The 14,387-nt window shown below is 33.6% G+C and overlaps 3 protein-coding genes across 4 annotated transcripts; all 3 read left to right on the plus strand.

The window, feature by feature from the left end:
- On the plus strand, positions 156-2,616 carry LOC107607482. The gene is made up of 7 exons (XM_021107891.1): positions 156-1,372; positions 1,577-1,643; positions 1,803-1,844; positions 1,948-2,044; positions 2,180-2,301; positions 2,414-2,498; positions 2,583-2,616. Exons 1-7 carry the CDS (start codon positions 1,352-1,354, stop codon positions 2,614-2,616), a joined length of 468 nt encoding a protein of 155 aa, XP_020963550.1. The 5' UTR covers positions 156-1,351.
- Positions 2,607-4,704, plus strand: LOC110264684. The gene is made up of 8 exons (XM_021106756.1): positions 2,607-2,739; positions 2,891-3,041; positions 3,131-3,298; positions 3,393-3,566; positions 3,715-3,869; positions 3,960-4,089; positions 4,217-4,403; positions 4,487-4,704. Exons 1-7 carry the CDS (start codon positions 2,624-2,626, stop codon positions 4,307-4,309), a joined length of 987 nt encoding a protein of 328 aa, XP_020962415.1. The 5' UTR covers positions 2,607-2,623; the 3' UTR covers positions 4,310-4,403; positions 4,487-4,704.
- On the plus strand, positions 6,270-10,032 carry LOC107607483. Of its 2 annotated transcripts, XM_021106073.1 has the most exons (11): positions 6,270-6,813; positions 6,976-7,242; positions 7,374-7,470; positions 7,592-7,713; positions 7,832-7,916; positions 8,163-8,295; positions 8,417-8,571; positions 8,702-8,831; positions 8,940-9,116; positions 9,310-9,740; positions 9,850-10,031. In XM_021106073.1, the coding sequence occupies exons 2-7, from the start codon at positions 7,197-7,199 to the stop codon at positions 8,555-8,557; spliced, it is 624 nt and encodes a 207-aa protein (XP_020961732.1). In that variant the 5' UTR covers positions 6,270-6,813; positions 6,976-7,196; the 3' UTR covers positions 8,558-8,571; positions 8,702-8,831; positions 8,940-9,116; positions 9,310-9,740; positions 9,850-10,031. The 2 variants fall into 2 exon arrangements, with proteins under 2 accessions (XP_020961732.1, XP_020961731.1); XM_021106072.1 differs by having other exon boundaries at positions 8,940-9,740; positions 9,850-10,032.

The raw sequence follows: 14,387 nt of genomic DNA on the forward strand, positions 1-14,387 counted from the left end.
AATTTCATGAAAATCTAAATTATACTCTATGCATACTATTTTATTTTATTTTTGCTATTTCTAACATATATATTTAAGTAATAAATATATTATTAGTAGTGAATTTTTTATAATGTCATATGTCAATTTTTTCTTGGCACCTCTTAACATACTTGCTTGCAGAATTTTGTTTTTATTAATATAATCCTCTCAATTTAGCCATAACCCTAACTAAAGTTAGATAATGTGAGTTTAATTAATTTTGTTTTCCCAAATTCATCACTTTCTCCCTAAAAGACCTTTGGAGCTCACCGCATCTTCTTCATCCCTAAGCTGAGTGCATCCGTCGCACCATTTCCGTGTGGGCTCCGTCGGCTGAGGTTTCTTCTTCTCTCCTGGGTTTTGGCCACATGCAGAGAAAGTATGGGTATCTCTGCGATTCCATTCGATTCTACCACGAAGGTGTTGTTCTGTCATTTGCGTCTGTTCTCTCTCCCCAAGGTTCCTCTTTCTGTCTCTCTCTCGTGCATGCGGCATTTCTCCATCTCCATTTCCGTGATTTGGATAGCAGATGTCGCCACCGCGGTTCAAGAGGTATATGTGGTCTATGTTCCATTCTCCTCCTTTTGAATCGTTCTGGTTTCCTTCTCCAGTTTCAATTTTTTTTCCTGATAATTGTTACTGTTTTCTTTATGCATCGTTTAATTTTTAGTTGTTTGGTTTCTGATCTAATCATGGTGATTGTTACTTTTTTTTCTAAATCAAAGGTTCTCTCATATGTTTGTGTTTTTGGTGTTTCGGGAAAATAATTTTCTTCTTGGGGGTTTTGCTTATTATAATTTATATCATGTTCTTTATGCTATTGGACTGAAGTTTACTGTAGTGTTAGGTATACTTGACTCATGAAATTCTGTTCTTGCTTTATTGTGAATTGTCAAATCAACTATATGTGGTAGGTACTTGGTAATTTGTAACAGGTCTCTTCCCACATTGTTTTTGCTCTTTTTCCATCAGTATTTGGTTACTTGTGATATCTTCCTAAATGATGTGTGTAGGGATATCAATCTATATATGCCTATTAGTCTATCTCTATCCCATATGTGAAGCTTTCATTGTAAGCTTTAGTGTTTGTTAACATTGGGAGTTTATAACTCCAACTCCTCTGTTTATCTTCTCTTATTGGTTCTGAAATTTTCTCTGTATATTTTCTTCTTTTGGTGTTGTTGTTCTATATATGTTGGGAATGAATAATCGTGTTGATTTGGTGGAGAAAATCACTCCCTAGAGGGAATCATGGAAAGTGCATGTTAAAGTTGTGAAGTTGTGGTACCACAAGAATCCTGCTTTGGATCCTTCTCAAAATCTGTTGCATATGGTCTTAATGGATGAGAAGGTCAGTTTTATTTTATGTTAGTATTTTCTTAAGTTGTTGCCACTTTTTTTTTTTTTAAAGTATGCTGAAGGGAATTTTCATTCTTGGTTGGAAAGTGATGTGTTTTTGTTGTTTTAATTTTTTAATGAATTGTTTTTATGCTGTTTGGATACTAAAATTTGTTAATAAATTCAAAATATTAACCATTTTTTTTTTCAATTGCAGTTACACAAGATCCAAGCTACGATTAGAGATCAGCTTATATCAAAGTTTGCTGTGTCTCTAAATGAAGGTGATCTGTATTTGATGACCCATTTTACAGTTTTGCCAAACACTGGTTTGAACAGAGTGATCAAACATCGGTTCAGACTTTTGTTCCAATACAAGACCTCTGTTGTTTCTGTGGTCTCTCCAAGGATACCTCATTCCGGGTTGTGTTTTACATCAATAGATGAAATTGATCAAATGACAAAGGACCACAATTTCCTCATTGGTTTGTACAAGTTTCTTGCTCTACCCTTTTAGGATCATAGTATTCTGTTTTAACAAGTGTGCTTCCTGATTCAAATTTGTATATATTTCAATCTAATTATTAGACTTTGTTGGGATCATTACTGGTGTTCGAAAAGAAAGAGATGTAGCATCATATGGGAAGCTCATCAAAGCAGTTGTGCTAGAAGTTTTTACTCATGGGTAATATGTCTTTGACTTTCTCCCATATCAGTAGTTATCTTCTATTCATTCAATTTTTTTTTGTTCCAGGCTTTATGTTTATAACAATAAATATATAGTTACATCCTTTTGATCTTTTGAAAGTTATTTCTCTAGGAAAAAGGTCCAATGCAATGTGTTTGGAAATGCTTGTGATCTTTTGGAATATGAAAACTTACAAAAATATCCAAGATCTCCGCTGATTGTCCTCGAGTCTTTTAAAATCAAACCAATTGAAGGTTAGTTTCAGGCATATTCAGGGAATTTTTACTCTAATATTTACTTTTCTGATATCTGATCTTTTAATTTTAATATGGTTTGAGGCTAATAGAGTAGGATTCTTGCATGCAGGTGGAGTAATTCTACAGAATGTGATCAATGTCTCTAGGTTATTCATTAATCCAGACATTCCTAAGTCTGTTGAGTTCCTAAGCAGGTTAGTTTTGGTAAGAGTATTGTAGAGCTACAAGCTGCTTTGATTATTTTGTTGGTATTCATGTATATGTTTTGTGTTATGAAGATTAGTTATTGTGTCTTTTAATTGGGACAATTAAGGAAGTTATGGATGAACCAGATTGGTGGTACTACTCATGTGTATGTGGTCATGCTGTTGTTGACCATGAGGATCTCTACCTTTGTGATGCTTGTGGTTCATGTGTTGAGCATGTTATGCTCAAGTAAGGTTCATATGTAACTCTACTATGTAATAGATTAATTCTCAATCTTTTGGATTTTTGGTTGGTTCTCTGTTATGCTTCACTTTATGTGTTGTTAAGCAGGTTTAATTTCTTGGTTTTAGTTATCATTCTTGGTTGTTAATTGTGTTAGGTATAGGATTCAGGTAAAGATTCACCATGCTGGGTGTGATGTTTTGTTTGTTCTGCTTGATAATGCGGCAACAAAACTATTTGGAAAAACCTGTTCTGAAGCATTTCTCAGGATAGACGAAGAATTCCCTGTTGATCCTAGTGTGCTTGCAGTACGAATTCTTTCATATTGAACCTCATTTAATATTTATTATATTTTTTTTGTTCAAGTTTATTGATTCTTTTATATTAAACTCCCAAGGTCTGTCGGTCATATTCTCCACAAATGTTTGGTGATGTTGTTGGAGAGGATAAAGTTTTCAAGGTTGAAATCCTTTCTGCAGTTGATCCAGATTACTCCGGGTCCTTTAAAATTGTAAATGTCTTTAGTGATAATTCTGAACCAGCTACAACTGATGATTATATGAATGTATGATTTCTCACTCTATGTTACAACATGTTCATGCATTTTTCTTTTTTCTGAATCAATGCATTCGATACTTATTCTAACCAAATTATCCCAGGCAAGGCTTCATGATCCGATTTTTCCACCAATCTACGATGCCTATTTGCAGTATGGAAGTGGGGAAGATTACAAGACTCAAGTAGTGTGTGATAATTCTATTCAATCAGAAACTATTGAAGATATTATTACTGATCTTATTTCACCCAATCGCTGCTATTCTGATGTTGAGAATGTATATTTTTTTTCTCATTTGTGATAAAATCTCTTGGTTCTTTGTTTTTGTTATTCTTGTTACATGATATGCTAAAAAGTCAGTAATTGATAGTTTTGTAAATTATTTGAAATTTGAAATGCTGTATTAATTTTTTCTTTGCTGGCAGGGTGGTTTTGTTTTTATTCTGGGAACTATATCATCTGTTTTCAAGAATCATAAGTGGTGGTTCTCAACTTGTTTGTGTGGTTCTCTTGTGTCAGCTAATAAACAAATTTTATCCTGTGATCTATGTCAGCTTCAATGCATTGATGCTGTCCCAAGGTATTTTGTTCTTCAGTTTTATTCTGTTTTCCTAACTGATTATTATTTCATGTTAACTCAAAATTTCCTTGTTTTTTCCTGGTTTTCAAGATTCTGCTTGAAGATTGTAGTTTCTCATGCAAATGGCAACAATATATTTGTTCTTAAAGATCGTGAGGTTGTGCAACTGATAAAGACAAGATGCTCTACCTTTTTGGATAATCACCCAGAGTTGAATCAGGTTGTTATCCAGCTGTGGTTTTAATTAGTATATAGATATAGATACAGTTAGTTTGTATTTATTGACATTCCTAACGAAAGCCTAAATTATTATTATGCTATTTTTTAACTTTTTTTCTTGTTTTTAGGGATCTTATTGCAAAGTTGTTCCATTGAAACTCATTTCAAGTCTTTTGCACAAAAAAGTTGTATTCATGGTTGATGCTAGGCCTGTGGGTTGAGATGAATCGATCTGTATATATTGTTCAACAAATTTGGGATGATGCCTCTGTTATTAATGTTTTTGAGGCTGCTGCTGAGATGAATGAGCATAAGGTTTGGTTGCATAGTTTTTGTAATTTGTTCAATTATTAGTATTTAAAAATATCAATAACTGAGAGGATTTCAATTTTGTTCAGATTCATGTTTTGGTTGATTCTATGCCTGAAGTTGAAGATGCTTTTAGCCAATGTGGAAGCGATCATGAAGCTGTGGAAGATCTAGATGCTTTTTAGTTTAATATGTATGTTAAGATAGTACTTTAAGTTGTTATTGTGCATCATCTTGATGATTTTTAGTGTAATATGCTCAGATACTATTTTAAATTGTTGTTTGATTTGTAATATAATGTTAGTCTTTTCTCAATTCTAATGTCGATATATCTATGATATTTATATATTTAATGAAATTCCTTTTTTAATTATAGCAAAAAAAATCTGTTTATTTTATGAGTTTCAAATAAACTGGTGCAATAATTAATCAATTATTAATCAGTATTAAAAAAGAAATGATAATTGTGAAAAAAAATATAGATACTTTTTAATACATTGGTTTTCATTACGATTTTTAAATGTATTCAACCTAAAGTTAAATTTAATTGTTATTAAAAAATATATATCTCTTTATTTTTTTTATGTATTTAATCAAATCCCTTTTTAATTACAAAAAAATAATATGCGTTTATTTTACCAGTTTCAAATAAACCCATGAAATAATTAATTTATTATTAATCAATATGAAAAGAAATGATAAATGAAAAAAAAAGATAGATACTGGTTAATAAAGTGGTTTTCATGACTATTTTTAAATATATTCAACCTAACATTAAATTTAATTGTTATTAAAAGATATATATCTTATCAGTTTTTTTAATTTTCTTTTTTTGCAAGAAAATGTCAATTCAAGGGTGCCATACTCCCATTAACACATAAGTCATGTTGTCCCTTTTCTTAATTTTGTTAATTTACGGGTCCCTTCCTCTCCTTTTCTTTCTCACTATGAAACCAGAATTTGTTTCTGTCAGCTGAACAATCACTCCCTCGCACTCGTCCTCTCCAGAATCAGAAAGCCAAGTACCCAGAGCTCGGAACCGTTCTCTTGAGGTAATCGATTTTGTTTGTTGGTTGTATGATTCGATGAGAGTCGCGATGGATGCTGTTCATCAATCAAGGGGCTTCTGTCTCTTCTAATTATCCCAAAATCAGATTTTCATAGTTGTCACAAAGCTTGAAGCACGTTACCTAACATTTATCATGGGTTATTATTTCCCAAACTGATTAATGGGTTTCCCGCAGAATCTAACGTTTATCATGGGTTCTCCAAAAATGAAAAAAATTGGCTCCTTTGCAAAGGTGAGGCTTCTTCTGTTGCTGATGGGTTTGCCAAAGGTTTGATGAGTCTTATTGTATCTACTATTTGAGGACTGGATTCTGTGGCTATGGTTCTCGTTGCCGTTTGAATCATCCGCATGTCCGTGCGGCGGTAAAAATTTTTGTTCGTTTCATTTTTAAGTTTGGAGAAGGTTTTTTCTTGTGTTATTTTTGTGTTTGATGTCATTAATTATTCATGGTTGTACTTTGGATCTGTTAGTTAATTTTGTAGATTCTCTAATTCAGTGCTAATTTGGTTTCATTTTGTAGGTTTAATTTTTTGGTTTGGAAAAAATATTTTTGCTGTTCTTTATCTGAGCTAACTTCTTAGTTTCTTATTGTGCTCTTCTTGATTTAATGATTCGGCTCAAGAGTTGATTATCAATTTTCAGTTTCAATAATGGGATCTATGTTTCTGATGGGCAATAAGTTTACATGTCTTCTATTTCAACAGTCATACTTATTGGGAATAGTATTATTATATAGTCAAAGATAGGATCAATCACTAGGTATGGTTTCTTTATAGATTTATAGATTTATAGATAGATAGATAGATTTATATAGATTCATAGATAAGTTGATATGAGATATCTATATTATATAGAGGTATGGGTAAATCTAATTTAATTACCTATGGACACATTGAATGTCATATGTCAATCAATCAATCAATCTAGCCAAGGAGTCTAAGAGAAACGTATTCTACAAGCTTTGCCTTACAAACTTGCTCATTCCTCTGGTATAAGTAGTAATGAGGTGATGGAGTATTGTGTTGATTTTTCAAGAGCTATCACTTGTTCCTTACTTGTCTTTTTTCTCTTGCATTCTTTTCTATTGAGATAAATCTCAGATCCCACACAGTTTTCTGTTGCTGCTATTTTGTTCTTTAATTTGTTTTTTTCATCCACATTCTTTGATCTTTACTATTTATTTATTGATAAGATAAGATGAGTCTTACTATTGATCCTGTTCAGAAAATCTCTCCATGGAAGGAAACTTGGAGTATTGAGGCTAAGATCTTGACCATTTGGAAAGATGCTAGCATTGTTAATGAAAATATGCAGAAACTGTTACATGTGGTGTTGATGGATAAGCAGGTGAGTATGTCTATTTTAAAAACTCTGTGTGTGTGTGTGTGTGTGTCTGCCCGTGTGCTATCAAAAACTCAGTTTTTACTTAACTAAATTGTTTATGTGATCAGTTTTAGGGTGTAATGTGTCATGGTATGATATTTAGAAATGGTGATATGATATTTGCAGCACGACAAGGTCCAAGCAACTGTTGACCATGATTTGATCACAACTTTTATTCATCAGTTAAAAGAAGGAAATGTATTCATTATTTCTGACTTCACAGTGATACCTAATGGTGGATTGGTTAGAGTTACAAGACATCATTCCGCATCCTTTTCAAGTGTAGTACCTCTGTTGTTGCAGCTGCAAATAGAGACGTACCTAATCCTGGTTTAAATTTAACCTCTATGGACGAGATTCTTCAAAAGCGCACTCATTATGAGTACTTAATAGGTAAGTTTCCCTTTTTCAAACTTGACCTGGAATAAAGGTGTTTTAAAGTGAGATTAATAACAGCTGAATGAAATGTCTTGTGGTATTGTATCCCGTGGTTTAATCTTTTCTGCTATATTATGACTAAACAGATTTTGTTGGGGTCCTGTGCGGATTGAAAAGGAAAATTGATGTTGAGTTTAATGGAAAGATATTGAGAGTTATTGTCCTTGAAGTTTTTGCTGATGGGTATCCCTTCCCTTTCTGTTTTTTATTCTATTTTTAAATTATGTTATGCCTGTTTTTCATATTTTTTATTATTGTTGGATTATTCTATTGTTGTTGCTCATTTTTTATAATGATTACCCAGGAAGAAAATCCCCTGTATTCTTGTTGGTGACTGTTCTGCTCTTATGGACATCAATAGTTTGAAAAAGTATCAGAGAGCACCAGTTCTTATTCTAGAATCTTTCAAGATCCAAGTCAATGGAGGTGAAAAGTTGTCCATGTTGCACATATTTCTGAGTTTGATTTGTTTATATATTTTTGTTTACCAATGAATTGTTTCTTTGTGACTTACTTTCTTCTTATTGTGTTTCGTGATTTGTAGATAAAGTTAGTCTCCAAAATGTGATCAATGTTTCTCGGGTTTCAATCAACCGTGATATGCAGGAAACAGTGAATTTTCTGAATGAGTTAGTTCCATTCAAAGTCATGAAATTTTGTCCCAATGAACTGACAATTTCTGCCTTTCTCTCCATTCCTCACTTGCTCACTCTGTCTCTCTATTGCTCAGTTTCTCACTCTCTCTCTTTCTCTATATTGCTCACTCACTCACTCTGTTCCTCTCTCTCTCTCTCTCTCTCTCTCTCTCTCTCTCTTTCTCTCTCTCTAGCTGTTTTCTTGAAATTGTTTTACTGTAATATTATTTTTTTTCATAGATACCATATCGCAAGCCACCATTTCAGTAGACTGTGTAGTGATGAGAATGGGGATTTAGTATGTGTAATCGATGATGAATCTTTTGACTGGAAGCTAATACGGACTATTGCTAATCTTAAGGGAAACAATGAGGTGTGTACTATTAGGTTTTTAACATGTTCTAGTGCTATGTAAGAAGTACTCATGTTAATTGATTTTTCCATATTCTAGACAGGCCTTGTGCATTCAATTCATAAATTTTTTATTTTAATAGGATGGACAATTCTTTGTGGTTGAAAAAATTAAAGAGATTGTTGAAAATCCAGAGTGGTGGGTCTTTTCTTGTGTTTGTGGTCATCCAATTGTTGGTGATGATAATGTGTTTCATTGTCAGCTGTGCGGCAGAGAGGTCTAGCATTTTTTGACCAGGTAAATCCAGTTTATGATTTAGAAAATTTTTTCCATCTGTTATGATTCAATAATATAAGTCAGCTTCACTTATCACCTTCTTGTGAGACTCACAAATAGATTAATCTGATGTTTACTTTCTTGGTTATAGTTACAGGATTAAGATACTTGTTGAAGATGGTACTTCTTGTGGAATGTTTGTCTTGTTAGACAGTGCAGCCACTAAGCTATTAGGGAGAACCTGTTCTGATGTGTTTTTGTTGTTAGAAGATGAAATGGAGGTATGGTTAATGTTCTTAAGTTTTATTTTTGTATACTTTATCAATAAGTATTTCTTATTCTTCAATTTCATCCATTAATTAGTGATCATTTTTCAATATCTATGTCAGAAAATTGAGCACCCATACTGTCCACAGTTTTTTCATCAACTCATTGGGAAAGAGATTGTTTTCAAAGTTCAAGCAAAGTGGATTAACAGTCTCGGTTATTGTGGTACCTTTAAAATCATCAATGTCATTAGTGATGCACGTTTTTTCAACAAACTTCAGTCTGATCAGTGCATCAAGGTTAGTACGATCTCTTTAAGTTAGATACTAATGAATTAGAGGAATCATTTTTAGATATAGTTTCTTGATCACCAGTTTCTAATTCTTTGGCTGTTCTTTTGAATGCTATCCTTTACATGCCAACATGATTTTGCCTCATACTTTACAAAGTTGGCTTCCTTTTGTAATTCATGTTTTGTTTCCAAATTTTAAGGATGTTAGTTCTGATTCGGCCTTTAGCCCAATACTTGAAGACTTCTCTCGGTGTGGACAGCTTAGAAGTTATGACAACCAAGTCATATCTGGTGTTCCAATACAACTGCATAGCATTAAAGAGATGCTTGCTGACATTCTTTGTGCTAAAATATATTTTTCTGCATCAAGAAATGTTAGTATTTATGCTTATGTTCTCAACCCTCTGAACTGTGTTTCAACATGTGTAGTATGATAAAACATGTATCATAATATACCAATTACTGTTTCTCTACAGGATCAGATTTGTTTCTTGATCGGTGAGATTATTGATGTGCTGAAACATCAGAAGTGGTGGTACTACTGCTGTTTGTGTAATGCACCTGTTTCTCATGTTGGAAATTTATTTTATTGTTATCTGTGTAGAGTTGAGTGTGTTGATGCCATAAGAAGGTATGTATTTTATCTCTCGGTGTTTTTTGGTACCAGTTTTCTTTTTGCTTTGTTGCTTCTTCTGCATCTGTTTCTGAGTGTATATTTTGCTTTTGTTTACATTATTTAGGTATCGCATCAAAATTATTGTTTCCCATTCAAATGGCAGCAATATTTTCATACTTGAGGATGATGAGGTGATGCAAAACTCAAAGCGAGTTGCTCAGAATTTCTGATGGACGAAGGAAATTCCTCCCAAGTAATCATTTTGGTTTTAATTTAATTTAATTGTCCTTGTTTTCACTTTAGTGTTTATGGTTCAGGTATGTGAATTTTCCTAATATACCTATTCTTTTTTTTTTCCTTATTCAAAGGATGATTACATTGTTCCGAATAGCATGATTTCTCAGTTGATGAAGAAGAAAATTGTCTTCATAGTGGATCCTAGACCCATTGGATATGAACTGAATACATCTCTTCATGTTGTTCGTGCAATATGTGATGATATTGATATTGTCAGGTTTTTGGAGGACTCCACTCTTGATAATCAACAGCAGGTGATAATATTAATATGTAAATCTGATGTTGAGTTAGCACACTTTGTTTCTGATCAAGTTAACCTCATTTGGGTATATTATTTTCTGTTCTTTCATGCGTGATGTGTTAATTGTTATTGATGTTATTCCTCTCTTGTTCCATTTAGAAATTTCATCTGGATCCATTTGTTCCTCATTTTCCTTTCGAGTTTAAGAATCCAGTTGAGTTTCACTCCAATGCAAGCATTCAATGTTCGTCGAGCTCAAGTCCTCCAGTGCATCAGCCTTCACCGATTTCTGTTCTGAACTGGAATTGTTGGGTATTTCTTGATCTAATGGAATTTGATTCTTTATCTGTTAGTAAACTGTGTTTGCAGTAATATGTATATGCAAATTTTTATCATACCTGATTTCTTTCTCATGTTAATTTTTTTTTTTGGGTTCTGCATTCCTTCTTCTTATATTTTGCTGTGTTCTTTGTAGACTGTTAACCATGATTTTCATGCAAGAATCTCATCCTCACAAGGTTCCAATTTAGTTGGGAATCATCGACCTCTCACTATTAGGGAAGAGCTTCAGAGTGCCTTTGGACAATGTGAAAATACTGGCGACGCTGTTGAAAGGATGGATGAGTGTAGTGGCTAATCATTTGTTATATATATATATATATAAGCCTTTAAAGAGTTGTTAGAATTTTGCTTATTTGTGTTAAGTGTTTGGAATATTGGTAAAGTATGTTGTCAACAGATCTATTTTATGGAGTTGTGATCTTTATGAAATAATTTTTATTTTTATTATTAGAAATTTATCAACTCCACTAAAAAGTAAGTAAAAACATATTTTTTTCATCCATTTTTTTTCGATTTTATCATCACTAATCAAATGCTTAGTTGCTTCTATTAGTTTATTGATTTAATTAGCATAGTTATGTATCTTAACACTTTAATAGTGTAGAGATAGATATTTTTCATAAAAAAATGTTAAAAATTTCTCTGATACCGGATGGATTAGATCAATAGATGTGGACCGCACGATGGAGTTAGAATGAATCTGATTGGGGAACAGGGGTGTTCCATTGGGAAGACATTATCTCTTCCTCACTATCTGTTTTCTTCGTCAAGCCGATTCTGATTCGGAGCCTTCTCAGTCACATATCTCTTCTCACTCTCTCTGGAATTCGGGCGAAGATAGAGTCCAATCTGAAGAGGAACAAGTCTCCGGTGGTGCCGGCGGAGCAAAAGGAGAAGCATAAGCTGAATTTGAACAAGAGGAAGAAGATGTCGTACTGTGGCAATAGCCACGGTGGTGGTGGAGCTGAGGTTAGGGCATTCCACATACTGGTGAAGCATCAACGTTTCTCCCTACTTTCCTTTTTGTGAAACTGACTTCGATTCGGTGCCCTGTCAATGACAGATCTCTTCTCACTCTCTCTGTAATTCCGGTGAAGAAAGGGTCGGATCGGAATAGGAAGAAGTCTACGGTGGTGTTGGCGGACCAGACTGAGAAGGATAAGCAGCATTTGAACAAGACGAACAAGATGTGATACTGTGGCAGCAGTGACGATCGTGATGGGGGTGAGGTTAGGTATCAGAAAAATATCTGTTTACTCAGTAGAGGAAGTGAAAAAGTGTTGTTAACATTTCTAAACGTAGAAATTTCAAATAATGACATGCATCTTCTAGTGCCATTTATACCAAAGATCTAGGAGCAATTGAATTACTGTTGATATTTCTTGCTTTTCAACTTGGTCCATATTTCTTCCAAACTATGACCTATCCTGATAATTCCTACTTTATCAAATTGGTTAGGGTGATCATGCTCAAAATTTTAGATTGTTGTTATGCTATGCTATGATCATTGATACATACTCTATCTACTTTTGAATTACTATTCATGTCGGAGTTTACATTATGATTGATTTATTCTACATTGTGTTATTTGTGGGAAGAAGCTGGTTTCTGCACTCCACTGTTTGATTTGAAAAATTATTTTCAGGTAAAGTATCTTGGTGAGGAGGGTCAGAATCTTCCTGTAGCTGTGGCTGTAGCTATTTGCTCTCCTTGGGACCTTTTGGTTAGTACTTTTTTATTTGAAAGTGATTCCTTAACCTCGGACTCTTAATGGTGTGAGCTGCTGCTTTTTTATTTTGATATAATTGATGAGGTTTTGTTTAAAGTTTAAATTATTTTTTGTTTTTCCCGATATGCTATCTTAACTAGATGTCATATTACCTATTTTATGTTTGCAGATAGGTGACAGATTTATAAGTCGTAGGCGTGTGCAAAAGTTTTATGACAGAGCACTTGCTTAAGGACTTAAAGGATATGCAAAACTGTATGTTTGCACCTTCTTAATTGAGTTTAAGTATATCCTTGCATTCTTCCCTCATCTTTTCCCTCTGTTATCTCTCTTTCGCTTCAACGCTTGCCGTCCTCTCTGTTTTTCTTTTGAAACCCTAAATCCAACCTTCCCCTTCTTTTTTTTTCATAGATAGCCAACTCACTCCTACTGCTCCGGATAATCCCTGGCCATTCATGCCCTGTTTATCGCTCTCCCTGTCTCCCGAATTCTCATTTCCGTAATGCATATTATGCCGGCGGCTTGCTTCAAGGCAACTGAGGAATCGCATCCCACTTCCTCGGCAACGGCGGTTGCAGCTACAAAGGTCCAATCATCATCTTTTCAAGCGTCTTCTTTGTCGATTGGTAATGGCTCCCTATCCCTCGAATTCAAACCGTGTCTTCTTCCATGTTTTTATTCAATATTATGCCTATCATCTATTTCTTGAGCTCTCTCTTTGTATTTGTGCTTCCTTTTAATTGCATTATTGTGACTTGTGTGCTTTGAAGGAAGCAAATATGAACTCAAGTATGCACCCCTAATTAATGTTTTCAAATATTGGTTTTTTCTTTTCCTTTTTTTGTTTATGTGGGGATAACTAATGGGATTCTTATTTGTATGTGAGGTCCATGTTGATTTTGCAATTATCATTAACATTTAATTTAATTTTTTCCCCAAAGATTTTACATGCAAAGTGATTGAGAGTCAAATTTGGTTTTGTTGCCTTTTTTTAGTTACCCGTTCTTTAACTGTGCAGCAGCTTTTGGGTTCAGAGAATATGGTTTTTGGCGAAGTTAAGTAAGATGGTTTTTTTAATTTTAGAAAATAAAAAATTTTATTTTTATATTATCAAAGTGGCAAAGTATTTCTCTTTTTGGATTGATGCTTTTTTTTCCCTTCTGGTTGTGAGTTAGTTGCGTGTTCTGATGACTGATTGAGTCTTCCTGATGCTATATTGAGTCCGGTGATATCTAGAAGTTTTTTTAAGTTTGTTCAGGTTTGTTCTGTTCCGTGATGCTCTCTATTTAATTTTCTGGCTAGATGAGGTTGCTTTTGTGTGGTTAGACAGTAAAAGAAGAAAATGAAATAAATGAGTCTGTAGCTCTATGTGAATTTGCTTATGAATAACTATTTCATATCAAACTAATTCTGCCTATTAGAATTGATTAAGTTTTATTCATTGTATACTTCAGTAGTATGTCTGTCTTCGCAGAAAATCATCAACAGCAGCCAGAGAAACTAATAGGCTTTCCATATAAAAATGGTGTTGTGTCTAAGCTAGAATAATTAATAGACTTTGTACATAAGAATGATGGTGTGTCTAAGGCAGAACAACTATTAAAGTTTGCATTGAAGAGTAATGGGGTGTCTAAGCCAGCTGAATCGAATGGATTTAGGATCTCTGTAGCATAGCAGGTCGAGCCAGCGACACCATATCAACCGCATGTTATAGAGCTGAGTGACAATGAGGTAAAGTGATGAAGTAAGTCTTTAATCACCTTGAAATAAGATACTAGGGCTCAAAAATAATAAAACTTACAATTTCAAAGGTGATTAGAAATTTACTTTTCCAGTTTTCCGATGCTCCACATTTTAGATGATCTTTTTCCCCTTTCATGACCAGAACTGTTTTACTTTTTCCGTTAACTGTTTCAATTATAAATTCTAATTTATGATACAAAAAGATTGGAGCAACTTTACTCTCACTGATTCCTTGGGTTAGTTTAAGATTGCGTTGTTATGGATGCTGAAATGGGTATTCGCTATCGTTTCTGATATTAAAGGAAACATT

Source organism: Arachis ipaensis, chromosome B07 (genome assembly GCF_000816755.2).
Source record: "Arachis ipaensis cultivar K30076 chromosome B07, Araip1.1, whole genome shotgun sequence".
Lineage (NCBI taxonomy): Eukaryota > Viridiplantae > Streptophyta > Magnoliopsida > Fabales > Fabaceae > Arachis > Arachis ipaensis.

Excerpts from the sequence above, each read along its gene's own strand:
- LOC107607482 (XM_021107891.1), top strand. The coding sequence starts at position 1,352 with ATGGTCTTAATGGATGAGAAG. Across the intron at positions 2,045-2,179 it reads CTAGAAGTTTTTACTCATGG|GAAAAAGGTCCAATGCAATG; the intron begins GTAATATGTCTT and ends TTATTTCTCTAG. Across the intron at positions 2,499-2,582 it reads TCTGTTGAGTTCCTAAGCAG|ATTAGTTATTGTGTCTTTTA; the intron begins GTTAGTTTTGGT and ends TGTGTTATGAAG.
- LOC110264684 (XM_021106756.1), top strand. The coding sequence starts at position 2,624 with ATGGATGAACCAGATTGGTGGTACTACTCATGTGTATGTGGTCATGCT. Across the intron at positions 2,740-2,890 it reads GTTGAGCATGTTATGCTCAA|GTATAGGATTCAGGTAAAGA; the intron begins GTAAGGTTCATA and ends TAATTGTGTTAG. Across the intron at positions 3,567-3,714 it reads GCTATTCTGATGTTGAGAAT|GGTGGTTTTGTTTTTATTCT; the intron begins GTATATTTTTTT and ends CTTTGCTGGCAG.
- LOC107607483 (XM_021106072.1), top strand. The coding sequence starts at position 7,197 with ATGGACGAGATTCTTCAAAAGCGCACTCATTATGAGTACTTAATAG. Across the intron at positions 7,471-7,591 it reads CTTGAAGTTTTTGCTGATGG|GAAGAAAATCCCCTGTATTC; the intron begins GTATCCCTTCCC and ends ATGATTACCCAG. Across the intron at positions 7,917-8,162 it reads ACAGTGAATTTTCTGAATGA|ATACCATATCGCAAGCCACC; the intron begins GTTAGTTCCATT and ends TTTTTTTCATAG.